Raw genomic sequence first — 27,368 nt, 5'->3', positions numbered from 1 at the left:
ATACAGAAAACGGCCAGAAGCGGCGCTGTGGCTCAAGTGGCAGAGTGCTAGCCTTGAGCGGGAAGAAGCCAGGGACAGTGCTCAGGCCCTGAGTCCAAGGCCCACGACTGGCCAAAAAAAAAAAAAAAAAAAGTGGTAAAGTGCTAGCCTTGAGCAAAAGAGCTTAAGGACAGGGCCCAGAGTTCAAACCCCATGATTGACAAAAAAAAAATGTAAATTGATCAAGGCATGTGGTCATACCAAATGAGCATAAGACCCTCAATTCAGACCCCCATAGTCAAAAAGGGAAAAAAAAATCCGTTGACAATTAGATATATGGTTTACTTCCAGATTCTCAGTTCTAGTCCATTGTCTAGCCTTAAGCCAATACCATACTCTCTTAATTATAGTTGTATTGAAGTGGATTTTGAAAGTATGAGTTCTTCTGCTTTGCTGTTCTAAGATTCTTTTTAGCTATTCTAGTTTCCTTGAAATTCCATATGAATTTTAGAATCAGCTTGTCAATCTGTCACAAGGCAAGCTTGGATTCTCACAGAGACTGAATGTATGGGTCAATTTTCAGAATACTGTCAACTTTGTTAAGTCTTATAACTCGAACAAGATATTTCTTTAAAAAATGTTTTATAGCTTTCACAGTATAAACGTTGTACTTGTTTTTGTCTGTGTGTGTGCTGGTACTGAGGCTTGAACTTGGACACCTAGGCACTGTCCCTGAGCTTTTTTTTTTTTTGCCAGTCCTGGGGCTTGGACTCAGGGCCTGAGCAATGTCCTGGCTTCTTTTTGCTCAAGGCTAGCATTCTACCACTTGAGTCACAGTGCCACTTCTGGCTTTTTCTATATACGTGGTGCTGAGAAATCAAGGTTTCATGTATGTGAGGCAAGCAGGCTACTACTAGGCCCTCCCTGGGCTTTTTTGCTCAAGGCTCGTGCTCCATTACAATGTGAGCCACAGCTCTACTTCTGGCTTTTTATGGTAAACTGAAAATAAGAGTCTGAACCCCTGAATCTGAACCCCTCAATCCTCAGATCTCAGCCTCCTGAGTAGCTAGGATTACACACATGAGCCATTAGCATCCAGCAATTTTGTACTTCTTTTGTTAAATTTAATCTTAATTATTTTAAACATATATATATATATATATATATATATATATATATATATATATAATCTTGCAGTTCCAGAGATCAAACATAGGATCCTGCACATGTTAGGCAATTATTCTAACATTGCCCAGCCCAGTACTTTATCCTGTTTGATGTTACTATAAAAAAGAACTTCTTGTGGGCTGGGGATATGGCCTAGTGGCAAGAGTGCTTGCCTCGTATACATGAGGCCCTGGGTTCAATTCCCCAGCACCACATATACAGAAAATGGCCAGAAGTGGCGCTGTGGCTCAAGTGGCAGAGTGCTAGCCTTGAGCAAAAAGAAGCCAGGGACAGTGTTCAGGCCCTGAGTCCAAGCCCCAGGATTGGCCAAAAAAAAAAAGAAAAAAAAAAAGAACTTCTTTCATTTCAATTTTAGATTACTCATTGCAAGTGTATAGAATTATAACTGATTTTTGCATATTGATCTGGTAGCCTGCAACTCTGCTGAACTTTTTAGTTGTAATCATTTTTAGTGAACTTCTCAGGGTTCATCTATGAGACTGTATCATTTCTAAAAAGACAGTCTGGTTTCTCCTTGTCTAATATGGATAGTTTTGAGAGCATTTCCTTGCCTAATTGGCTTAGCTAAAAACCTCCAGAACATTGCTCAATAAAAGTGGGAAGAAGGCTCACACCTGTAATCCTGGCTACTCAGGAGATTGAGATCTAAGAATCACAGTGTGAAGCCAGCCCAGGCAGGAAAGTGGGACTCTTCATCTCCAATTAACCATCTGAAAACCAAAAGTAGAGCTGTGACTCAAAGTGGTAGAGCACACTTGTCTTGAGCAAAAAAAAAAAAAAAAAAAAATGCTCAGCAGCAGTGCCTAGACCCCTGAGTTCAAGCCCCACAACCAACAACAACAACAACAACAACAAAAGTAGAAAGAGCAGGCCATATTCCCAAGCCCCAGCTGTGGACTTTTTATATAGCTGTTTATCAGGTTAAAGTTCCCTTCTGCTGGGCACCAAGAGCTCATGCCTATAATCCTAGTCAGAAGCCTGAGACCCAGATGACTGCAGTTCAAACCATATTTGGGCAAAAAAGTCTACAAGACTTAACTCCAATTAATTAACAAAATACTAGACTGGAGGTGTGACTTGGGTGGTAGAGTACCAACTATGAACATGCAAACTGAGTTCAAGTCCAAAGTACCAGAATAATAACACCAAAAAAAAAGATCCTGGGACTGGGAATGTGGCTTAGTGGTAGAGTGCTTGCCTACCATGCATGAAGCCCTGGGTTCGATTCCTCAGTACCACATAATCAGAAAAAGCCAGAAGTGGCACTGTGGCTCAAGACATAGAGTCCTAGCCGTGAGCAAAAAGAAAGACAGGGACAGTGCTCAGGCCCTGAGTTCAAGCTCTAGGACTGGCAAAAAAAAAGGAAAAAAAATCCGTTCTATTGCTAGTTTATGAATGTTACCGTCATGAGAAATCATGTTGGATTTTATCAAATGCCTTTTTATGTTTCTATTAAGATGGTCCTATGACTTCCATTTTTAGTCTATTAATATAATGTTATGTTATTCACATTAACTGAATTTTCTGATATTAAAACAACCTTATATTCCTGTAATAAATTCTACTTTTATCTGGTATATAATATTTTTATATATCACTGGGTTTGGCTTGCTAATAAACTGTTGGGGACATTGCTGCCACATTCATAAGATATACAGGTCTATAGTTTTCTTTGCTTGTGATGTCCTTGGCTTTGATAACATTACCAGTGTAAAATCAACCTCACAATTTTTTTGTAATACTGCAGATTGAACTCAAAGCCTGTACATACTATATAAGAACTCTACTACTTAAGCTATTTTGAACTCTTCTCCCAACCTTTTTTGTTCTTATTTTTCCTTATACAACCAATAGGGTCTTTTGCCCAGGCTGGCTTCAAACTTACAATGATCCTGCCTGACTGCCAAGGAGCTGGGATTACCGGCCTATATCACTGGAGTCACTGCAATATATTACCTAAAGTGTCCACTTCCCAACAAAAAACTGTGATATAGCACAACAGGCATCAGTGACTCACATCTATAACCCTAGCTACTCAGGAAGCTAAGATTTGAAAAGCACAGTTTGGAGCCAAATTCCTGGCTCAAGTGGTAAAGCTGTGAACTTGAGGCCCTGAGTTCACCCTAGTACTGGCATATGGGGGGGGGGGGGGAGTGGGGAGGGGAGGTGGAGAGAGAGGAAGAAGAGGAAGAATATGTATGCCTAATAAAAGTGCTCTTAACAGGACAAAAAAAAGCAGGTGGGAGCAAAGTTGTAATGGGCTACAGAAATGACTGTATATGGTAAAGTGATAACTACTAACAATGAGTTATTGTGTATGTAAGTGTAATAGATATAAAAGCACAAATCCACAAAGAATGGAACTCTGTGAGAGTAATATTTCTATATATCACTACAACTAAACTAGTGTAATCTGAAGTTGAATGTTGAAAGTTAGGATTATACAGTAAGTGCTAGAGGAACTATTTAGAAAGAAATCTAAAAATATAGTGAAACAGTAATTTAAAGATTTTGCTGGAAATCAGTGGCTCACACCTATAATCCTAGCTACTCAGAAGGCTGAGAGCCAAGGATCATGTTCAAAGCCAGTCCAGGCAAGACAGTCCTGTGAAACTCTTATCTCCAATTAACCATCAGAAAACTGGAAGTGGAGCTGTAGCTCTAACTGGTAGAGCACTAATAACCCTGAGCTAGCATCCAGGTCTTGAGCCACAAGACTGAAAAAAAAAATTAAGAACTCTGTGCCTCCAACAAACAAAAATCATTTAAAGTAAGAATAAGGAGGAAAGGAGGAATAGAAGAGCAGAAAATGAAAAAAGATGTCAGGTTCCAGTGGCTCATACCAGAATCCTAGCTACTTAGGAGACTTGAGATATGAGGCTCACAGAGCCAAAGACAGCCAGGGCAAGAATCTTACCTCCAATTAACCACTAAAAAAAGCTGAAGGGAAGGTGTGGCTTAAGTGATACAATGTTAGCCTTGAGCAAAAGAAGCTCAGGAACAGTGCCCAGGCCCTGAGTTCAAGCCCTGGGACTGTCAAGAATAAATAAATAACCCACAGAGAAAAAGTAAAATGGCAATTGATGAAATAGAAAACTTCAATGAAATGGATAAGATTGACTCAAAGAGACTGATAGCAAGTGAAAAGATTAAATTGGTAATGACGGCTGGGAATATGGCCTAGTGGCAAGAGTGATTGCCTCGTATACATGAAGCCCTGGGTTCAATTCCCCAGCACCACATACATAGAAAACGGCCAGAAGTGGCACTGTGGCTCAAGTGGCAGAGTGCTAGCCTTGAGCAAAAAGAAGCCAGGGACAGTGCTCAGGCCCTGAGTCCAAGCCCAGGACTGGCAAAATAAATAAAATAAATTGGTAATGACAACTAGCTTGAGCTAAAAAGACTCTATCTCCCATTAACCAGCAAAAAGCTGGAGGTGGAGGTATGGCTCAAGTGGTAGAGCACCAGCCATAAACAGAAAAAGCCAAAAGTACTGACACACACACACACACACACACACACACACACACACACTCCTACAAAATAAAGTCTGGGATTACTCATTAGACACTCAGATTGCTGCTTCATGACTGAAATTTACCCAACATTTCGAGAACTAATACAATTCTTCACAGATAGAATTCTGAGAGAAAAAGAGAAGAAAAAAGAAAGGGAGGAAGGGAGAGAAGATGGGAAAGGAAAGGGGAAATGAAAAAGGAAAGGGAAGGGAGAAGAGTTGTTGACTGTACCTCCAGCCCCTTGAAGATGTCAGTGGTTTCAGTAGCTCTCTCCTCTTCCCATGGCCACAACTCAATTGTTAAATTGAATTGTTAAATTGTGGCTTATGGCTCTATTATTTTCAACAGTGCCTTGCTCCATAAACTATCCTACCAAATGGTGATAAACTATCTAATCAAATGGTGGCTGTTTTGAGAGACAAGTTTGTGAGCTCTTCATGTCTGACACTTCTGATCCCATCAGGGTTCCTTCTACCTGTCTTCATTTCTTAGCAACTAGAAGACCTATGGTCAAGGCTGTATCATCTCCATTAAATCCACAGATCTCTCACTAAAATCTACTACTCTGGAGTACCTCTAAGCATGAACTTCTCCACACTGAGTTGTAGATGAAGTTACTTCCTTTGGGAAAAGATTAGGAGCAATCTGGGGTTGTGTTGGCTTGGGGAGGACCTTGGTGCCGGGAAATTGTATATAGAAGACCAGGCACCAGTGGCTCACACCTGTAATCCTAGCTACTCAGGAGGCTGAGATCTAAGGATCGAGATTCCAAGCCATACTAGGTGGAAAAGTCCCTGTGAGACTCTTATCTCCAATTAATCTCTCAAAAACCAAAAGCAGCACTGTGGCTCAAGGTGGTAGAGTGCAGGCCTTGAGCAAAAAAGAGCTTAGGAACAGTGCAGGCATGAGTTCAACTCCCATGATCAACAAAAATAAATAAACCTGGGCACCTATATGTGTTCTACACCCCCATCCTGTAGCTGCTTTAAGCTAACATCTCTCCTCAGGTAAAATCTCTAAGCCCAGGGCTTGGTTCCAGGGGAACCTGTCCTGAAGTAAAATCAATACCTCACAAACAGGGACTGGCACAAGTGGTTGGGCCTAAGTTATGCCCTGTTTCATAACAAGGTCTGTATGGAAGAAGGAAGTCCCATGGCACAGGCACTCACCCACCACTTAGCCTTAGCAACAAATGACTGTGTAAGATGAGGAAAACTGACATCTTGTCCCCTGTACTCCCTGGGAGCAAAGTCATCTGAGGAGGAGCTGAGTCCGGTGTTTCAAGGTACAGCAGCTCAGTGGACTCTATCTCACAGAGCTGAGAATGGGAAAGGAAGGTGGGTTTCAAATTCCATTGCCTCTAGCCTTTCTTATCAAGTTTTATAGATTGATTGAATAGGTAAGTCTTCATTTGGTGTTTGCTCTTAGAACCATTCCCAAAGGGTGTAAATAGTTGGGTTTAAAAATAAATAAGCTGGGGGAGAAGGGGGAATGAGGGAGGAGGTAACAAACAGTACAATAAATGTATCCAATACCTAACAGTATGAAACTGTAACCTCTCTGTACATCAGTTTGACAATAAAAATTTTAAATAATAAATAATTTAAATAATAAATTTTAATAATAAATAAATAAGCTGGGTGTTGGTGGCTCATACTTGTAATCTGAGCTACTCAGAAGGCTGACATCTGAGAATTGAGGACTCTTATCTCCAATTAACCACTCAAAAACTGGGAGTAGCACTGTGGCTCAAGTGGTAGAGTGCGAGCCTTGAGCAGGACAGTGCCCCGGCTATGAGTTCAAGCCTCACAACCAACAATCAATCAATCAATCAATCAATAAATGCCAGGCACTGCTGGCTCAGTTGGGTTTAAAAACAAATAAGCTGGGTGCTGGTGCTCACACCTGTAATCCTAGCTACTCAGGAGGCTGAGATCTGTGGATCCTGGTTCCCAGCCAGCCTGGGCAGGAAACTCCATGAGACTCTTATCTCCAATAAACTATTCAACAAAGTCAGAATGCTGGAAATATGACTTCGGGGTAGAGTGCCTGCCTTGCATGTATGAAGCCCTGAATTCGATTCCTCAGCACCATTTTTTTTTGCCAGTCCTGGGCTTGGACTCAGGGCCTGAGCACTGTCCCTGGCTTCTTTTTGCTCAAGGCTAGCACTCTGCCACTTGAGCCACAATGCCATTTCTGGCCGTTTTATATATATGTGGTGCTGGAGAATCAAACCCAGAGCTTCAGGTATGAGGCAAGCACTCTTCCCACTAGGCCATATTCCCCGCCCGATTCCTCAGCAGAAAAAGATGGAAGTGGCCCAGTGGCTCAAGTGGTAGAATGCTAGCCTTGAGCAAAAAGAATCCTGGGAGAGTTCTCAGGCCCTGAGTCCAAGCGTCAGGACTGACCCAAAAAAAGTCAGAAGTGGCACTGTGGCTCAAGTGGTACAATACTCAACTTGAGCAAAAAGAAGCTCAGGAACAGTGCCCAGGGCTCAAAGTTGAAACCCCAAAATGAGACCAAAAAATAAATAAAACCTTTTACCATTTTTGTAAGAAGAACTGAGATTACTTGAGTTGGGTTAGACATGATGGTGCATGCCTGACCCTAAGAGTTTCTCCAAGAAGCAACCAATCCAACAATTTTCTGCAAGTAGACACCAGCCAGGATCCTCAAAGTCAATTCTCACACAATCTACCTAGACACAGTGGCAGATTCCACATGCTCAGAGCTCTGTCCCACAGAGTGTCCATCCATCCATCCATCCCCTACTCTACACACACACACACATACACACACTTCTCAAGTCAAACAGCTCTCCATAAAAGCTAACCAGGAAAAAAAACAAAAAATGGCTGAATTTCTGACCAACTAGCTATAAAAGGTGGCTCCCACTGCATCCGCTGGGTTCAGAGAATCTTACAGGGACCAAGAAATCACTTGTGTTTAACTATTATCAAAACTACAGATGAAAAAAATGTATTGCAAAAGACCAGGAGGAAGGGTACAGAACTTCTTTGTCCCCAGCTGCAGCATCAACCCTCCAGGAAACTGGATGGGCTCAGCTATCTGCAAACTCTTTCCTTTGGAGTTTTTTGGAGGCTTTACAACATATGCACGGCTGATTAAATCGCTAGCCATTGGTGACCAACTTTTTTTTTGGGCTTGAACTCTGGGCCTGGGCGCGGTCCCCAAGCTTCTCAGCTCAAGGCTAGCTCTCTACCACTTTGATCCACAGCACCACTTCCGGTTTTCTGGCGATTAATTGAAGAGTCTCACTGCTGTTCCTGCTGGGGCTGTCTTTGAACCTTAATCCTCAGATCTCAGCCTCCTGAGTAGCTAGGATTACAGGCGCCTGGCAATTTTTTTTCCCCCTGATACCATGGCTTCACCTCAGGGCCTCTCTCTCCCACTGTTTGCTTGCTCATAGCTGGTGCTCTACTACCTGAGCCACACCTCCATTTTTTTGGTTAAATAGATGGGAGTCCCTTGGATTTTTTTCTGCTTAGGTCGGCTTTGAACCACAATCCTCCAGATCTCAGCCTCTGGAGTAGCTAGGAATACAGGTTTGAACCACTCATGTCTAACGAGAGGCATCAATTTAACTTCAGTCCCTCTCCCCCTCCGCCAGAATGAGGGAGTGGAGCTGAAAAGTTCTAGACCCCTCAACAAGCTTTCCTCTTCCAGGTGACCAACCGCAATCCTAAACTATCTCAAGGTAAGCCAGCTTCGTTCAGCTCATTAGCACACAAAAAGAGGCTTATCACTGGAGATTCCAAACATTTTAGAAGTAGCAGCCCAAGAAACCAGACCGAGTCACAGGTACCTACTTCACAGAGTTTCTGTTAAGGGTTAAATATGAGAAAGCCTAGCATTTAAAGTATCCCAGCTGGGATACTTGCCCTAGCATGCACAAAGGCCCTGGGGTTAGATCTCCAACCACAGCCAAAAAAAAAAGTATTCAGCAAATCCTGATAGAAAGTAAGTGAAAGGTGGCTGCCTTTCTTCCCTCAAAGTTTCTTCCAAGAGAAAAAGTGAAACAAGTTACAAACTTGGCAGTAAACAAAATGAAACTTTTTATCACCTAGAACTCCTGGCCAAGTTACTCTACTACTGAAACGAGCATTTCGCCACCTCGGAAGCTTCTCCCAGCCTCTTCCAATAAACAATGAATGAGCTGCGACCCTGGGGAAATGCTAACACCTCAGGAAAAACAGAAGCACTTCGCGGGAACCGAGGGGTCCGGGCTCCGACGGCCCCTTCCGGCTCGGCCGGGTCTCCACCCCGCGCCCCGAGGAGGCGGACGGCGCGCCTCCCCGCCACCCCGTCACCCGGGGCCCGGGGCCGGTACCTCGCAGTTGAACTCCATCTCGGCATCCATGGTGACGATCCGCACCGTGAACGTCTTGGGCTGCTTCCTCTTGAGCGAGCTGAAGCTCATGCGGGAGGCGATGGCCCCGGCCATGGCGCGGGGCGCGAGGCGCGGGGCGCCGGCCGGGGCCGCGCTCCCGCCGCACCTCGCCCCGAGGCCTGGCGCTCGGGACCGCTTAGCCCCCCTGGAGGAGCCGCGCAGGCCTCAGGGCCACCATGGTGGCCGGCCGGCCGGCCCCAGAGCGACGCGGGCTGCCTGGGTCCCCCGCGGCGGCCAGCATGGGCCGCGAGGACGCAGCCCCGGGAACCGAGAGCGGGGACCAGGCCCTGACGGGAGGCACGAGCGCCGGCGCCCAGAGACTCGCGCCGCGGACGGCGAAGAATATCCCGGGACAGGAACCTTAGACGGCGGCGGCCACGACGCCGGGCGCCTCTCCGTAACCAACGGGGGTCGCGGGGCCGCGCTGGAACCGGACGCGCACGCGCACACTCGAGCGCTCGCGCGCGCGCGCGCGCCGGGGGCTGTCACCGTCCGCGCTCCGCGCGCCCGCGAGAAGCGTCCCCCTCCCTGCAGCAGCTAACCTACTCCCGACCCCGCCCTCAGGTCCTCCCGAACGCTACACACTATGCATCCAAACACGATAGCTAATGCACAGACTTCGTGATTGGCTGAAAACTCCGGGGAAGGCGGGACTTTTACTCCGTCCCGCCCCCTCGAGGGGATGGAGGCGCGGGCCTGTGCTCGGCGCTGAGTGGCTACAGCGCCAGTCACTTCGAATGCTTTTGTTCTGAAAAGATTCACCTACTCTAGCAAGATTGGTTGAGGCGTTGGCGTCCTCCCCCTAGTGGCGCGGGGTGGGGTGGGGGGGCGCGGGAGTCTGGTCCCTCTCTGTTCTGGGAGGGTCCATCCTTCGGACTCACGCCCCACGGCCTCGCCTTTCGGAACCCGGGCAGATTTTTCCAATTTGGCACTAAATTACAGGTACTAATCTAGACCATTTCTCAAACTTGTAAACTACCACCGGGGGCTGGGGATATAGCCTAGTGGCAAGAGTGCCTGCCTCGGATACACGAGGCCCTAGGTTCGATTCCCCAGCACCACATATACAGAAAACGGCCGGAAGCGGCGCTGTGGCTCAAGTGGCAGAGTGCTAGCCTTGAGCGGGAAGAAGCCAGGGACAGTGCTCAGGCCCTGAGTCCAAGGCCCAGGACTGGCCAAAAAAAAAAACAACAACAAATAAACTACCACCGGGCACCGGTGCCACACACCTGTAATCCTAGCTCCTCAGGAGGCTGAGATCTGAGGATGGCAGTTCAAAGCCAGCCTGGGCAGGAAAGTCGGTGAGACTCTTTATCTCCATTTAACCACCAGAAAACGGGAAGTGGCGCTGTGGCGCAAGTGGTGGAGCCCTAGCCTTGAGCTAAAGAGCTCAGGGACAGCGCCCAGGTTTCAGAGGTTCAAGCCCCACAACTGACAAAAATTTTTTATAAAGGACAGCTCCCAGGCCCAGATCAAGCCCAGGACTGTCACAAAGGAAAAACAAAACAAAAAAAAAAATCCTAAACACCGTAAAGAACTTTTATATTGTCATTTCTTTCCTGCCCAATCTTTCTGCTCCACTAAGAGAATTACTATTCTCAAAGGCAGATTGTACCCAGGGTGGGTTTGGTGCATGTAAAACCACATAGTTGAATCCTTTGAGATGGCTCTATTTGTAGATGATAAAGGATAAGAAATGAAGCATCTCATTTTGTTTTGTATGTGATTTAGTGTTAGACACCATGTGTATCTTATTTTTATGAATGGTCAAGTGGGGGAAGGGTACTTGTTGAACTCAGCCTCTTTGGCTTGTTTGCCTGCCCCTGGGGCTGTACCACTTGAACCACATCTGCGCCCTTGCTTCTTTTCTGGTTAGTTTGGAGATGGAACCTCACAGACTTTTCTGCCTGGGCTGGGCCTTGAACCTTGATCCTTTAGATCTCAACCTTCTGCATAGCAAGGATTACAGATGGGAGCCACAGATGCCTAACGGTATCTAATATTTACTTTTGAATGTCATCAAAGTGATAAAGTGTATATGGAACTTAGATATTTCTGTGTTTATACTTTTTTTTATTTTTGAGACCAGTGTCTATGTGGAGCTTGAACTCAGGGCCTGGGCCCTGTCCTTAGCCTTTTTGCTCAAGGCTGGGGTTCTACTACTTTCACAGACTTTCCTGCCTGGGCTAGCTTCGAACTACCAAATCTCAGCCTCCTGAATAGCTAGGATTATAGGCATGAGCCATTTAGCACACGGTTTAAGTTCTATTTTTAGTAGCATTTAATGGAGAAACAGAGTCAATGGTATGTGTTTTGACTAAACAATAAACATTCTGTGTTAGGCATTACCCCCTGTGCTAGGAATTATCCCTGCCTTGCAGATGAAGAAACTGAGGCTCAGACTGATGGAACCTCTTGCTGGCTACAGCCAGAGGCAAAGCTCCAACCCCACCTCACCCCACCCCACCCAGAGCTATTGGTGTTACCCACTGTGCTGCCTTGGCTCAAGCCTTCAGATTCTCCTTGCACCTTCAAGAAACCTGATCTATGGTTCTGCATATTCACGAGACACTTGCTGTAACTGAACTAACAACATAAATTTCCCTTGAGGTGCCAGGAAGCACAAATCAGGATCCAAAACTCATTTGCTGGTACACCAAGGAGGCTGCATGGGGGGAACTTTATGTCCTGAATATTGCTAGTAAATTCCACCACCAAACTGATAGTTCAGGGCACTTTCAGGCTTAGCCTGGGAGTGTCTTCATTTCCATGGCTTCAAATCTTCACTGTAGGTGGGAGAATAAGACTGGATTCTCCTATGGGCTCTCTATAGGAACAACAAATCAGGCCTTTAACCCAGGGCCAAGGATGCTGACATAAAATAAGTGACTTTTGCAACCCACTGAGAAGCAGCAAAAGGAAACTGATCCGACAGCAGGGACTAAAATATGACCTTGACAAGCAGTAATAGCTTATTTTTATAGAAGACGTACAAAGTTCTACACGCCTGGTTAATGGGCAAAACATACCCAATTTAAAGTTCCTGGGAAGATATACAGATAAGATATGTACTTCTGGAACTCGGAAGGTTAGAAATAAAAATAGATAAAATGGCCAGGCATTGGTGGCTCACACCTGTAATCCTAATTAGTCTGGAGACTAACATCTGAGGATCATGGTTCAAAGCCAACCTGGGAGGAAAAGTCTATGAGGCTCTTATCTCCAGTTAACTACCAAAAAGTCTGGAGCTGTGGCTCAAGTGGTAGAACACCAGCCTTCAGTGAAAAAAACAAACAAGGAAGAGCACAATGCAACCCCAGATCTGGTCCCCCCAATAAAGGGCTGAGGGTGTAAGCCCAGTGGTAGAATGCTTGTTCTAATATGTATTGATCCCTAGGCTCCATCATCAGCATGGAAGGAAGCAAGCAAGCAAGCTGGTAACCGGTGGCTCATGCCTATAATCCCAGCTCCTCGGGAGGCGGAGATCTGAGGATCACAGTTCAAAGCCAGCCAGGGCAAGAAAGTCCATAAGACTCTTATCTCCAATTAACCACCAGAAAACTGGAAGTGGTGCTGTGGCTCAATGTGGTAGAGCTCTAGCCTTGAACTGAAGAGCTCAGGGACAGCACCCAGGCTCTAAGTTCAAGCCCCACAACTGACAGAAAAAAAGAGAGAGAGAGAGAGAAGAAGAATATGGGCACAATGGTGGCTCACATCTGTACTTCTACTCAAGAGGCTGAGATCTAAAGTTTGTGGTTCCAAGCCAGCCCAGGCAAGAAAGTCTGTGAGATTCTTATTTCCAACTAACCACTGGAAATGAAGGTGTGCCTTAAGTGGTAGAGCACTAGCCGTGAACACAAAAGCTCAGAGAAAGCACCCAAGCCCTGAATTCAAGCCCCAGGACTAGCACAGGAAAAAAAAAAAAAAAGGAAGGAATAAAGAAGATAATATTACTATTAATTAAAACCCTTATTGAAAGTTTAACAGTTTCATTTCTGTCTTGTTCCTGAATCCTATACAAATCCCACAATGCATTTGAGTATTTCTCCTTTCAGGAGCCTCTGAAACCACCAACTGCACCAGTGACACTTCTTCGCTCTCCTTGTTTTTCTGCATTTATAGACTTTTTTTAAGAGTATCAGCCAAGTATTTGTCAAATGACTCAGAGTGGGTTTTGTCTTATGCTTTCTCATGATTAGACTGATGTTCCAGACTTTTTTAACTTTTTGAGAGAGAGTCTCAATTTGTAGCCCAAGGTGGACTGGAACTTGCAACCCCCCGCCTCCTGAAGAGTAAGGATTATAAGTGTGAACCATTGCAGCAGGCTCCTGGATATATTTTTGTACGCTGCACCACGTTGCTTTTGGAAGGGTGGACAGAAGCCAAGAACACTAAGAGGTTTTGAGTACCTGTAGCCTGAGGCTTGGGTTGTACCTGACTCACTGAATTACACTTGGCCCTGGTGATCTTTGTACAGTGAGTTTGCCTTTACAATGCCATCCTGAGACACCGAATTTGAATGATAGCAAGCCACAGGCACTAACTTCTATGTAAAGTAGCAGTGATCTGAAAATCTTATATGAAGAAAAATAAAATCCAGAAATAAAACAACCTCTGAGTTGTTTTATTTGTACTCAATGGTTTATGGCACTCAGTCATAAGTAGTATAATGAAATCTTGCCCTGTCTTGCCTTGTCTTACCTGGAAGGTGTGTCATACTTTGTGAAGGTTAGTACTGTTTTTCACACCTGTTAGTCACTTCATAGTCATCTAGACTATCAGACACAGGATTTATATCCCAGTGAGCCTTATTTTGTTATAGTCATGGCACCCAAACTCAACATTGGTGATGTTAGCAATTCAGATTGACCAAAAAGAGCCTATAATCTTAACTGCTTAGGAAACTAAGATCTGAGAATGGAGGTTTGAAGCCCACCTAGGCAGACAAATCTGAGAGACTTTTATCTCCAATTAACCAGCAAAAAGAAGTGGAGATGTGGCTCAAGTGGTACAGTGTTAGCTTTGAGTGAAAAAGCCAAGAAAGTACAAGGAGATGAGTTCAAGCCCCAGTACCATCTCTCTGTCTCTGTCTCTGTCTCTCTCTCTCGCACACGCACACACGCACACACACACATACACACAAATATTTTAAAGGGAACCAATAAAGTGCTTTCTATTAAAACAACAGTAACAACATGGAAGTTCTTGATCATAAGATCAGGTTGCTAAAAATCAAAAGGAAGAATAATAATAAGGAAATAAAAATGAGCCAGGTGGCAGTGGCTCTTACCTGTTTATGCCTGTAAACAGGCTGATTATGCCTCTAATCCTAGCTACTCAGGAAGCTGAGACCTGAGAATCATTGTTTGAAGCCAGCTGGGGTAGGAAAGTCGGTGAGACTCTTATCTCCAATTAAACACCAGAAAACTGGAAGTGGAACTGTGGCTTAAAGTGGTATAGCCCTAGCTTTGAATGAAAAATCTCAGACAGTACCCAGGCCTTGAGTTCAATCCCTACTACTGACAAAGAAGAAGAAGAAGAAGAAGAAGAAGAAGAAGAAGAAGAAGAAGAGGAGGAGGAGGAGGAGGAGGAGGAGGAGGAGGAGGAGGAGGAGGAGGAGGAGGAGGAGGAGGAGGAGGAGGAGGAGGAGGAGGAGGAGGAGGAGGAGGAGGAGGAGGAGGAGGAGGAGGAAGAGGAAGAGGAAGAAGAAGAGGAGGGAGGAGGAGGAGGAGGAGGAGGAGGAGGAGGAGGAGGAATTTTTTTATTATTAGTTATGGTTAATTTCTTACGATGCCTAATTTATTCTTCAGTCATCGGTGTTTTTTGTTTGTTTGTTTTTTGGGGGGCCAGTCCTGGGACCTGGACTCAGGGCCTGAGCACTGTCCCTGCTTCTTTTTGCTCAAGGCTAACACTCTGCCACTTGAGCCACAGCGCCCCTTCTGGCCATTTTCTGTATATGTGGTGCTGGGGAATTGAACCCATGGCCTCATGTATAGGAGGCAAGCACTCTTGCCACTAGGCCATATCCCCAGCCCCCTACTACTTTGAGACACATCACCACTTCCAGTTTTCTGGTAGTTAACTGAGGTATGAATCTCACAGGCTTTCCTGCCCAGACTGGCTTTTAGCCTCAACCCTGAGCCTCCTGAGTAGCTAGGATTACAGGCGTGAGCCACCAGCACCTGGCTATGTTGCCTAATTTATAAATTAAACTTTATTACAGCATAATCATGGTTGGCATATGAAGTATAGGACTCATGTGTTAAAGTCTCTGTCCCCAGGTAGCTGGGCCAATCATTGAGAGGTGATTGGATTATGAAGACACTAACTTCAACGGTGAATTAAGAATGAGTTCACAGAGATTAAGAAGTTGACGGGGCTGGGGATATGGCCTAGTGGCAAGAGAGCCTGCCTCGTATACATGAGGCCCTGGGTTCGATTCCCCAGCACCACATATACAGAAATCGGCCAGAGGTGGCGCTGTGGCTCAAGTGGCAGAGTGCTAGCCTTGAGCAGGAAGAAGCCAGGGACAGTGCTCAGGCCCTGAGTCCAAGCCCCAGGACTGGCCAAAAAAAAAAAAAAAAAAAAAGAAGTTGAAAGAATAGATTTTGCAGGCTGAGCAGAGTAATAGCTCTGCAGTGGACGGAATGAAGATGGTAAATCAGCCAGCTAACTCAGAAGCTGCATTAGTGAGATATCACTATTCCTTCTGCCAAGTGTTTTTCCTCAGACATGGAAAAGCAGCTCAAAGCAGAGATTCAGAAGGCAGAAGAAAAAGCAATTGAGCATAAGGAGATTGTGAATCAGCTAGAATTACTCAAGTTAGAAAATCGTCGTCTTTCTGAAATGGTAATGAAATTGGAGTTGGGCTTACATGAGTCTTCCATGCCTATGTCCCCCCTGGGCTTGATAGCTACCAGGTTTTTGGAAGAAGAAGAACGGAGATCTCATCATATCCTGGAATGCCTAGATGCCCATATTGAAGAACTGAAAAGGTGAGTAAGAAGTTCATAGCCTTCATGTAGCCACTCGCCAACCACAAACCAGAAGTGAAATTGAGCACCAGATGCAGCGTGAGTGAAAGAGCAGATCTTTAAAAACACCAACCTACAGAATCACAGAGGTGATGCCTACTAAAGCAGGTGAAGAAATCCAGAAAATGATACTTCTCTATCCATTCTCACTGCACTGGTTTGTTTGAATTACTTCTTCCATTTTTCAGACCTTTAAAAGAAAAAAAAAGAATGTGTTCACAGCCTACTGGACTTTTAGGAGGTAGGGCCTGGTTGGAGGCATTAGGCTACTCAGGGATGTCCATGAAGGATATACTTGGTCCCCCAAACTCATCCTGTTTCTCTCTCTGCTTCCTGGCTGCCATGAGGTAAGCAGCTCTGCTTATGCTCATCATAATGTTCTGCCTTAACATAGACTCACAGCAATGGGGCCAAGCGATCATAGACTGAAACCATGAGCCCCAAATCATCCACTTCTCTTAACTAATTTTCTCAAGACAAGGATACATCTGACTATCCAGGTGCCAGTGGCTCATGCCTGTAATCCTAGCTACCCAGAAGGCTGCAATCTGAGGATCAGGGTTTGAAGACATCCTGGTCAATGAAGTCCATGAGACTCTTATCTCCAATTAACCACTAAAAAGCCAGAAGTGGAGCTATGGCTCAAGTGGTAGAGCACTAGCCATGAGCAAAACAGCTCAGGGACAGCACCCAGGCCCTGAGTTCAAGCCCTAGGATAGCACAAAACATAAAACAAAAAAAATTTGAAGATTGGGTAAAGTACCTCAAGTGGTAGAGTACCTGCCTAGCAAATACAAGGCCCTGAGTTCAATCCCCAGTACTGCCAAAAATCAAATTAAAAAAACAAAAACATTGGAGCCCCACAAAATATTCATATTAGAGGATATAAACATGGTAACTACCCACAGCTTGGAGAATCACTAAATTCATCCTGTTCACTTCAGATTCACACAGCAGATCTTTGAAACTTCCCCTTACATCACTTGTGGTGGCAGAAGCAAATGGGTCTAAGATGGCACTTCCATGTACCTGAGACTTTGGGCAATCTAACTACCATACCTGTGAAAACAGAACCTATAGTGCATGATGTGACAAGTTTAAGAGCCCCTCATAAATAATATTTCTTTCTTTCTTTTTTTGCCAGTCCTGGGGCTTGGACTCAGGGCCTGAGCACTGACCCTGGCTTCTTTTTGCTCCAGGCTAGCATTCTGCCACTTGAGCCACAGCGCCCCTTCTGACCTTTTTCTATATATGTGGTGCTGGGGAATCGAACCCAGGGCTTCATGTGCAGGAGATGAGCACTCTTGCCACTAGACCATATCCCCAGCCCCATAAATAATATTTATTGAAGGCTCAGGATGTGGCTTAGTGGTAGAAGGATTTGCCTAGCATACATGAGGCCCTCAATTTGAGGGCTGAAAAAAATTGGAGGGGTACATTGGGTGTGGCTTGAGGAGAGATCCTGCCTGGTCAGTACAAGGCCCTGTGTTCAAATCCCAGAATTATTATTTTTTTTAAAAAAAGGAAAAATATTTGAGCACCTTCTATGTACAGAATGTTGTGGGAATTTGACAAGGTGTTTACCAAGCCTGAGTTTCCATTTCACCATCACTAAAAAGGAGGAGGGAAAACTGGAGCTGTCTCAAGTGGTAGCACTAGCCTTGAGCAAAAGAGCCCAGGAACAGTGTCCAGGCTCTGAGTTCAAGCTCCAGGACTGCAAAAAAAAAAAGTAAACAGTTTTCAACTGGGTGACTGTGGCTCATACCTGTAATCCTAGCTACTCAGGAGGTTGAGATCTGAGGATTACAGTTCAAAGCCAGGCCAGGCAGGAAAGTCCATGAGATTCTTATCTCCAATAAACTACTCAAAAAAAAGCTGGAAGTGGGGCTGTGACTCAAGTGGTAGAGTGCTAGCCTTGAGCAAAGAAGTTCAGGGACAGCAGTCAGGCCCTGAGTTCAAACACCAGGACCAGCCACACACACAAAAAAATAATAACAAGGAGGAAGGGGTATAGTTCTGTATGGTGTATGCTTAGCAATTGCAAGGCCCTGAGTTCAATCCCCAGCGTGCCCTTCCTCTGACCAAAAGGGGAAGAATAGGAAATGAGATCACAGTAGCAAAGCCTAAAGTACTGCCTGAACTGGTTTACGGAGTCCTCGTTTCCACATGCATGAGTTCTCATGTCATTCTGAAGATTGAAGGATTTTTTTGCTTGTCAGTTTTGGTTTTGGTTTTGGGAAGTATTAGTGTTTGAACTCAGGGCCACACACCTGCTAGGCAGGTGCTGCAGCATGTGAGTCACATTCCTAGCCCTCTTGGTTTAGTTATTTTTCTGATAAGGCCCCATGTTTATGCCCAGGGCCACCCTTGAAGGAAGGTCCACCTACTTATGTCTCCCACCTAACCTGGTTTATTGGTTGAGATGGGGGTGGGGTGTCTCACTAACTTTAAAAAAATTAATCTTTAGTTGTACAAAGGAGTTGCCATTCAATCACTAACTTTAAGAAACAAAAGCAGGGGCTGGGGATATGGCCTAGTGGCAAGAGAGCTTGCCTCGTATACATGAGGCCCTGGGTTCGATTCCCCAGCACCACATATACAGAAAATGGCCAGAAGTGGCGCTGTGGCTCAAGTGGCAGAGTGCTAGCCTTGAGCAAAAGGAAGCCAGGGACAGTGCTCAGGCCCTGAGTCCAAGGCCCAGGACTGGCCAAAAAAAAAGAAACAAAAGCAGGTTCAAACCCAGGACCTTGAGCTTACTTAATCATGCAACAACTTGAGCCATGTCTCCAGCCCTGCTTTCTTGTGGGTTATTTTTGGACATGGAGTCTAGAGAACTTTTAACTTCCACTGGCCTTTATTAGTGATCTTCCCGATCTCCATCTGCCAGCTACTTAGGCATGTGTCACCACACTTGGGCCTCAAGATTTAGGTTATTATACACACTTGACAGTTAAAAAATGGAAATGCCAAATTATTGTTCAAACATTCACAATGCCTAATAGAATAGCACCTAGCTCAAATCCCTGACCACAGTCTTTCAAAGATCATGCTTGAAAGGTCAAAAAGGACTTTTACTACAGGAGCCACTGAAATATGCTTTTCCTTCCTAAAATCCACTACTTTGCAATTTGCCACTATTTCTGTGATTCCTTCCTTCCTTCTCTTCCCTCTTTCTTTCTTTCTTTTCTTTCTCTCTTTCCTTCTTTCTTTTTTCCTCTCCCTTCTTTCCTTCCTTCCTCCCTCCCTCCCTCCCTTCTTTCCTTCCTTCCTTCCTTCCTTCCTTCCTTCCTTCCTTCCTTCCTTCCTTCCTTCCTTCCTTCCATTCTTTCTTTCATTCAAGAACTGGTGCTCAAACGCAGGGTCTGTCCTTTAGCATGTTTGGCTAAGTTTGGCTCTCTACCACTTGAGCCATACCTCTAACTCTGGCTTTTTGCTGGTTCATTGGAAGTATGAGTCTCATGAACTTTCCTGACCAAGCTGGCTTTGAACCTTGATCCTCTAGATCTCAGCCTTCTGAGTAGCTAGGATTATAGGTGTGAGTCACCAGCACCTGGCTGTTTGTTTGGCTCTTGAGCTACATTCCATATTAGTCTTCTAGGATCACTGTAACATAGTACTACAAACTAGATGACTTAGGAAAACACCATTCCTTAAGTCATAGCTCTGGACTCTGTAAGTTGGAAATCCAGTTGTCAACATAGCCACGCTCTCTCTGAGACCTGCAGGGGAAGGATGCTTCCTCACCTTTTCCTGTTTTAGGTAGCCTCAGATATTTCTTTTTTTTTTTTTAAGCCATCTTTTCTTTTTTTAATTTGTTTATTAATTGAACGCAATTTTTTTACAAGGTGTTGTGCAAAAAGGGTACAGTTACATAGTAGGGCAATGTGTACATTTCTTGTGATATCTTACATCCTGTTTTTCTATCCCTTCTCTAGGTCAGGTAGACATATATACAATATACAATGTATCAAGAACATATATACTATTCACAGACTTGGTCTCTACTGTCTCTCCATCTCCCTTTGTAAACAGTCATATATCAAGGAGATCATGCTCCTTGTTTTTCTGTGTTCTAGGCTTGTCTCGCTCAACATTATTTGTTCGAGTTCTGACCATTTCCCTGCGAATAACAATATTTCACCATTCCTAATCGCTATGTAGTATTCCATTGTGTATAAGTACCATATTTTTTGGATCCATTCGTCTGTGGAGGGGCATCTGGGTTGTTTCCATATTTTGGCTATTGTGAATTGTGCCGCGATAAACATGGAAGTACAAATGTCTTTTTGATATCTTAGGTTTTGCTGTTTAGGATAGATGCCTAGGAGTGATATGGCTGGGTCATAGGGTAGGTCTATATTGAGCTTTTTGAGAAATCTCCATACTGTTCTCCAAAGTAGTTGTATTAATTTGCACTCCCACCAACAATGGAGAAGGGCTCCTCTTTCCCCGCACCCCCTCCAGCATTTGTTGTTTCCTGAGTTCAGAGTATAGGCCATTCTAACTGGGGTGAGGTGGTATCTCAGGGTTGTTTTTATTTGCATTTCCTTTACTACCAGGGATGTTGAGCATTTCCTCATGTGTTTCTTTGCCATTTTTATATCTTCTCTTGTGAAGTCTCTCTTTAGCTCTTTGCCCATTTCCTAATAGGTTTATTGGGCTTGGAGGAGCTTAGTTTTTTGAGTTCTCTGTAGATGACAGATATCAGGCCTTTGTCTGTTGCTGTGCTGGTAAATATCCTTTCCCATATCGTTGGCTGTCTTTCTATTTTGGTGGCTATGTCCTTAGCTGTGCAGAAACTTTTTAATTTGTAGTAGTCCCATTTGTCGAGTCTTTTCCCTATTTGTTGTGCCCCTGGGACTCTATTCAGGAAGTTCCTTCCTGTGCCTATAAGTTCTAGCGTCTTTCGTACTCTGTCCTTCAGTAATTTCAAGGATTCAGGTCTGATATTGAGGTTCTTGATCCATTTTGAGTTGATCTTGGTGCATGGTGATAGGCTTGGGTCTACTTTGAGCTTTCTGCATATGGCTGCCCAGTTTTCCCAGCACCAGTAGTTGAAGAGGCTATGTTTATTCCATTGTATGTCTCTAGCTCCTTTGTCGAATATCAGTTGGCTGTAAGAGTGCGGTTTTATTTCTGGGTGTTCAATTCTAATCCACTGGTCTTCCGATCTGTTTTTATACCAATACCATGCTGTTTTTGTTATGATGGCCTTGTAGTAGAGCTTGAAGTCTGGTATTGTGATACCTCCTGCACTGCTTTTTTTGCCTAGAATTGCTTTAGCTATTCTAGGTTTTTTGCTGTTCCATATGAATTTATGGATTGGTTTCTCTATTTCAGTGAAGAATGTGGCTGGGATTTTGATAGGGATTGCATTGAATTTGTATAACAATTTGGGCAATATGGCCATTTTCACTATATTGATTCTGCCTACCCATGAGCATGGGAGGTCATTCCATCTCCTTGTGTCTTCTTTGATTTCCCTTATTAGATTTTTATAGTTTTCATTAAATAGGTCGATCACGTCCTTGGTTAAGCTGATCCCTAGGTACTTTATTCTTTTTTTGGCTACTGTAAATGGAATTGTTTCCATAATTTCCTTTTCTGTTTGTATATTGCTGGTGTACAGAAAAGCTGCTGACTTTTGTGGATTGATTTTGTATCCTGCTACTTTGCCAAATTGGTTTATTAGGTGTAGGAGTCTGGGGACTGAGTTTTTTGGGTCCTTCAGATATAAGATCATGTCGTCTGCGAATAGGGATAACTTGATTTCTTCCTTGACGATGTGGATCCCTTTGATGTCCTCCTCTTGCCTTATTGGTATGGCTAGGGATTCCAGCACTATGTTGAACAGAAGTGGGGAGAGTGGGCATCCTTGTCTTGTTCCTGAGTTTAGGGGGAATGATTTAAGTTTCTCTCCATTTAATATGATATTAGCAGTTGGTCTGTTGTATATAGCTTTTATTGTTTTGAGGAATGTTCCATCTATTCCTGTTCTCTCCAAAGCTGTTTCTATTTCGTGGAAGAGTTTGAGTATTGGTATTAGCTCCTCACTAAAGGTTTTATAGAATTTGTTGGTGAATCCATCTGGGCCTGGGCTTTTCTTTGTTGGGAGGTTCTTGATTACCTCCTGTATCTCACTGTAAGTTATTGGTTTATTTAGTTGATTTATTTCTTCTTGGTTCTGTTTGGGCAGTTTATACTTCTCTAAGAATTGATCCATTTCTGTAAAATTATTGTTTTTTGCTGAGTAGAGGTTTTGGAAATAGCTCCTTATGATTGTCTGAATATCGTGTGTACTTGTTATAATTTTTCCGGTGTAGTCCTTGATTTTACGTATATGAGTCTCTTCCTTTTTTTGTAAGTCTTGCAAGGGGTCTGTCAATTTTGTTTATTTTCTCAAAGAACCAGCTTTTAGTCTTATTTATTTGTTGAATGGTCTTTCTATTTTCAATCAGATTTATCTCTTCTTTAATCTTTGTGATCTCTCCCCTCCTAGTCGTTTTAGATTCTGTCATTTCTTGTTTCTCCAGTTGTTTTAGTTTCATCGTGAGGCTATTCACCTGCTCTGTTTCCATTCTTTTAATGTGAGTGCTGAGGGCAATGATCTTGCCCCTCAGTACTGCCTTAGCTGTGTCCCATAGGTTTCTTTGTGATGTGTTTTCATTGTCATTGTGGCTTATGAATTCGTTGTTTTCATCTTTAATTTGGTCTGTGGCCCAAGTGTTGGATAGCAGCGTTGGGTTTAGCCTCCAAGAGTGTGTATAGCCTCTGTGGTATCCGTTGTTGTTGAGGGTTAACTTTAATCCACTGTGACCAGATATAATACATGGGATGACGTCAATACTTTTGTATTTGCTGAGGTTCTTTGTGTGGGCTATGACGTGGTCTATTTTGGAATATGATCCATGGGCTGCTGAAAAGAAGGTGTGTTGGGTCTCTGTAGGGTGAAAAATTCTGTATAGATCTGTCAGATCCATTTGGGATATGGTGTTATTTAGGTCCTCAGCTCCCTTACTAATCCTCTGGGTGTTGGATCTGTCTCTTGGGGAGAGAGGGGTATTAAAGTCACCCACTATGATTGTGTTTGGGTCTATCTTGTTCTGTAATTCTGTGAGAATTTGCTTGACATATGTAGGGCCTCTTTTGTTCAGTGAGTATACATTTATCACAGTGATGTCTTGATTCTGGATTTTTCCTTGTATTAATATGTAGTGTCCTTCTTTGTCTTTTTGAGTTGACTTTAATGAGAAGTCCAGCTTGTCTGAGATCAGAATGGCTACACCTGCCGTTTTGGTGGGTGCATTTGCTTGGTAGATCTTGCTCCATCCTTTCATTCGAAGCCTGTTTTTGTCTCTTGCTGTAAGGTGGGTCTCTTGTAGACAGCAGATGTCAACTTTTTGTTTGCGAATCCATTCTGCCAGTCTGCTCTTCTTTATCGGGGAGTTTGCACCATTTATATTTAAAGAGATCAAGGATAAGGGTGTTTTTTCTCCTTCCATTTTCTTGTTGGGCTGTTTTTTCCTCTTTTTTTTTTTTTTCTTGTCTTTAGTGAGCTGATCTTTCTGCTGGACTTTGGCTATTGAAGTTTTTTTCTGATTCTGTCTGTGTGTCTTTTACGATCTCTGTTGGGTGGGGCTCCCTCTTAGAATTCGCTGTACGGCTGGTTTTTTATTCACATACTCCTTTAGCTCTTCTTTGGTGTGGAAAGATCTCGTTTTCCCTTCAAATGTGAACTCCAATTTCGCTGGATATTTGATCCAAGGTTGCAAATTGTTAGCCTGAAGTACTTGGATGGTATTCTTCCACTCACTTCGAGCTTGGTAAGTTTGTGTGGATAAGTCAGATGTTATTCGAATCCTCTTCCCGTTGTAGAAAGTTTCCTTCTTCGCTTTGGCTGAATTCAGAATTTGCTCTTTAATCTTGAGGTCTGTAGTCTTGAATATTATGTGCCTTGGGGTGGCTTTCCTGGGGTCTGGCCTGCCAGGTGTCCTATAGGCTTCGGTTACCTGGATGGGGTCCCCTGTGAGATTGGGGAAGTTTTCTGCAATGACTTTATTGAGAACATGTTTAAGCCCTCTGCTCTGGTATTTGGCTCCTTCTTCTATTCCAATTATGCGCAGATTATATCTCTTGTCTTTGTCCATTAGTTCCTGGATTAGTCTGCACTGAAGCTTCACCTTTTCTTGGAGTGTGGTCATTTTCTGGTTGTTGTCGGCTGCTTCATCATCCAGGGGAGAGATTCTGGATTCCATATGGTCCACTCTTTGTATTATGGTTTCAATTGCGGAGTTTATGGATGTCAGAGAGCTATTTATGGTTGTCATATCAGCTCTGATCGTGGAAATTTCTTCCTTTAAAGAGTTGTATTTTAAATCTATTTTTTCATGCATTTCACTTCTCAGGATGTTAAGGTCTTCTTTAAAGGAGGCTTGCATTGTATCCATTTTTGCTTCCATTTCTTTAATAGAGGCTTGCATTGTATCCATTTTTGCTTCCATTTCTTTCTTGGCTTCCTGGGTGTCCTTCAAGATTTCTGCTCTAAACTCCTGGAATTGTTTTCTGATTTCATTTCTGACGCTTTCCATCATTCCTGTTAACATGGCCTCATTTGCTTTTTTAGTCTCCATCTCCTCTTCAGTCGTGCTGCTTTTTGGAGCTGATGAGTTGGCTTGCCCTTTGATGAACTGTGTTATGTTTCTTTGTGATTTGCGCATCTGGAGATCTGTGGATAGCTTCTCAGGTTTGGTTTGTAGCTCTTCCCTCCCTCCTGTGTAGGCGTGTCTACGGCCCCGCCCACCAGTGCAGGGTATGCCTACCAGAGCGGGCACTGTCGCCGGGGGCCCCGCCCTCCTGTGTGCTGTGCATCCACTACAACAGGCACTTTAGCGGGGTATGCCTCCCAGAGCGAGCCCCGGGTTGTTGGGTTGTGTTTGCACCCTCCCGCGAGTCCGTTGGGGGTGCGGTATGTGTGGGGTCCAGTGGGATCGACTGTCCGGGTGTGGGTTAGCACCCTCAGACCTCGTCTCCACTGCGGGGGGGAGGGGGAGATGTGATCAGGCCCAGGTGTCCCTGCTGTGCTGGTATTGCCCACCAGCACCTGTGATTTTAGTTGTAAGAGTCCGCGAGGTCCAGGCGCCTCGGGTGGGGCTTGCACTGCCGGCCTTCCCTGGGCCCCTGTTGGGAAGGGGGCGGGGCCGGTTCTGCCAGTTCAGGAACCTGTGGGGCCTTGGGGCTCCTGCGCCCTTCCCCTGCTAAACTGACTTCCCAGCGCCCAAAGGGAGCTTCCCACCTGATTTGGGGGTTCTTTGTTCCCATGGGGTGGGGAGAGGGAGGGAGGGAGATCTAGCTTCTTTGTAGGTCTTGGGTCTGTGATAGCTGGTCTCCCGTTAGGTGAGGGAGTAATGAGGGACTCACTGATCCTTCATTGTGTGTGTGTCCCGTGCAGCCGTTGGTCCCTCAGGGGTTGGCGAAGTGTCGTGGTGGCTTCCCCGGTTCCCTCCTTCTGCCGCACTGGGTCCCCCTCTCTGAACCCGGTGTGGACCTGAACTTCTCGTCACTGCTGTTGTGTGTCTTGGTCCGCACCCTCCCGTGCGGACCCACCCTGACCGTGGGGTCTCCTGCTATCTGGATTCTGCACTCCCGGCAGTCCGTCTGCCGATCGCGGGGTTCCCCTTTCCCAGCCTGGCCCTGTTCGGGCCAGGGTTGGCTGGTGGGGGGAGGGTGCCCCGGAGATTGTCCGGCTCCGTGTAGGTTTTCGGCTCTTCTTTTTAGCTCCTTTTTGTTTTCCTGCGTTTCTCCACTGCTTCTGGCGGCTGGTTTTGCTGGGTTCTTGATGGGGTGTTGGGTGTTGGAGTTCCCAGCTTGCTATTCAGTTGGAGCAAGTCGGGGTGCCTCCCTACTCTGTCGGTGCCATCTTTCTCCTCCTCAGATATTTCTTGGCTCTTGGCAGTATACTGCCACTCTTTTCCAAACCTTCTCCCTGCATGCCTGTATGCCACCGTCCCTTTGTGTTTACCCATCTCCATCCAAGTTAACACCCTCCCCCTTTTTATGGTACTGGGTTTTGACCTCAGAGCCTTGTGCTTCTTAGGTCAGTGTTCTACTACTTGAGTCACATCTCCAGCCTTAGATTTAACTCTGTGTGTGTGTGTGTGTGTGTGTGTGTGTGTGTGTGTGTGTCTCCTGGAGCTTGAACTCAGGGTCTGGGCACTATCCCTAAGCTTTTTTGCTCAAGGCCAGCACGCTACCACTTGAGCCACAGCTCTACTTTGGGTTTTTTGGTGGTTAATTGGAGATAAGAGTCTCACTAACTTTCCTGCCCAGGCTGGCTTTGAACGGTGATCCTCAGATCTCAGCCTTTTAAGTAGCTAGGATTATCAGCGCCTGGCTCCAGCCCAGTTTTTTTTGTTTGTTTTGTTTTTAGTTTTAGAATAGGGGGTCTTGATCCCCACCTAGATCTGCACCTATGCTGTGATCCATCTACTTTCAGATTCTTCACGGTCGGTGGGCTCACAGAACACACCTCTGCATCTAGCTGAACTCCATGATGGAGAAGGAGTCAGAATTTTCTGCCCTGTCTGGCCCAGAACAGTAATCTTCCCAATGACAGCCTCCTGCATAGATGACAAGCACACATCGCCCTGCCTAGCTATGGGTTGAGAAGGGGTCTCAACTCACACTTTTTTTGCCTAGGCTATCCTCAAATGGTGGTCTTCTAGATCTCAGCCTCTTGAGTAGCTAGGATTAGAGGTGTAAGTCAGATCCTTTCTTTTCCTCCCCCGCGGCCCCCAAGTCCTCTGTTAATTTTATTTATCTTTTAGTGCTAGACCTTGAACTCGGGCCTCAAGCTCTCAGTTTGTTTTTTCCACTCAAGGGTGGCTGTATATCATTTGAGCTACACTCCCACTTTTCAGTAACTTTTTCTTTTTCTTTCTTTCTTTTTTTTTTTTTTTTTGCCAGTCTTGGAGCTTGGACTCCGAGCCTGAGCACTGTCCCTGGCTTTTTTTTTTTTCTCCTTACCTCTTGAGCCACAGCACCACTTCTAGCTTTGTCTGTTTGTGTGGTGTTGATTCATTGAGCCCAGGGCTTTATGCATGCTAGGCTAAACCACATTCCCAGCCCTTTTCGGCTTTTTTTTTTTTGCTGGTTAACTGGCAATGAGAGTATCACAGACTTTCTTACTGAGGCTGGCCTCAAATCATGATCCTCAGCTCTCAGACTCCTAAATAGTTAGGA

General features: G+C 44.8%; 1 protein-coding gene and 1 long non-coding RNA gene across 4 annotated transcripts in view; one reads left to right on the top strand and one right to left on the bottom strand.

Moving 5' to 3' along the window:
* The window catches only part of Nf2 (NF2, moesin-ezrin-radixin like (MERLIN) tumor suppressor), a 97,443-nt gene extending 87,812 nt beyond the window's left edge, over nt 1-9,631 (bottom strand). Inside the window, exon 1 of one of the 3 annotated variants that reach the window (XM_048343264.1) lies at nt 9,037-9,631. In XM_048343264.1, the coding sequence (XP_048199221.1) occupies nt 9,037-9,150 (114 nt within the window). In that variant the 5' untranslated portion in view covers nt 9,151-9,631. The remainder of the gene's footprint in view (nt 1-9,036) is intronic. The other 2 variants (XM_048343263.1, XM_048343262.1) reach the window with 2 other exon arrangements.
* On the top strand, nt 2,545-6,786 carry LOC125349268. The gene is made up of 3 exons (XR_007210497.1): nt 2,545-2,902; nt 3,816-3,822; nt 6,774-6,786. It is a non-coding gene; the product is annotated as an uncharacterized LOC125349268 (long non-coding RNA).
* Nucleotides 9,632-27,368: the final 17,737 nt, after the last annotated feature.

This window comes from Perognathus longimembris, chromosome 3 (genome assembly GCF_023159225.1).
Source record: "Perognathus longimembris pacificus isolate PPM17 chromosome 3, ASM2315922v1, whole genome shotgun sequence".
In the NCBI taxonomy this organism is placed as follows: Eukaryota; Metazoa; Chordata; class Mammalia; order Rodentia; family Heteromyidae; genus Perognathus; species Perognathus longimembris.
Note: the sequence above shows the minus strand (reverse complement) of the source record. Positions and strands in the feature narration are given on the sequence as shown.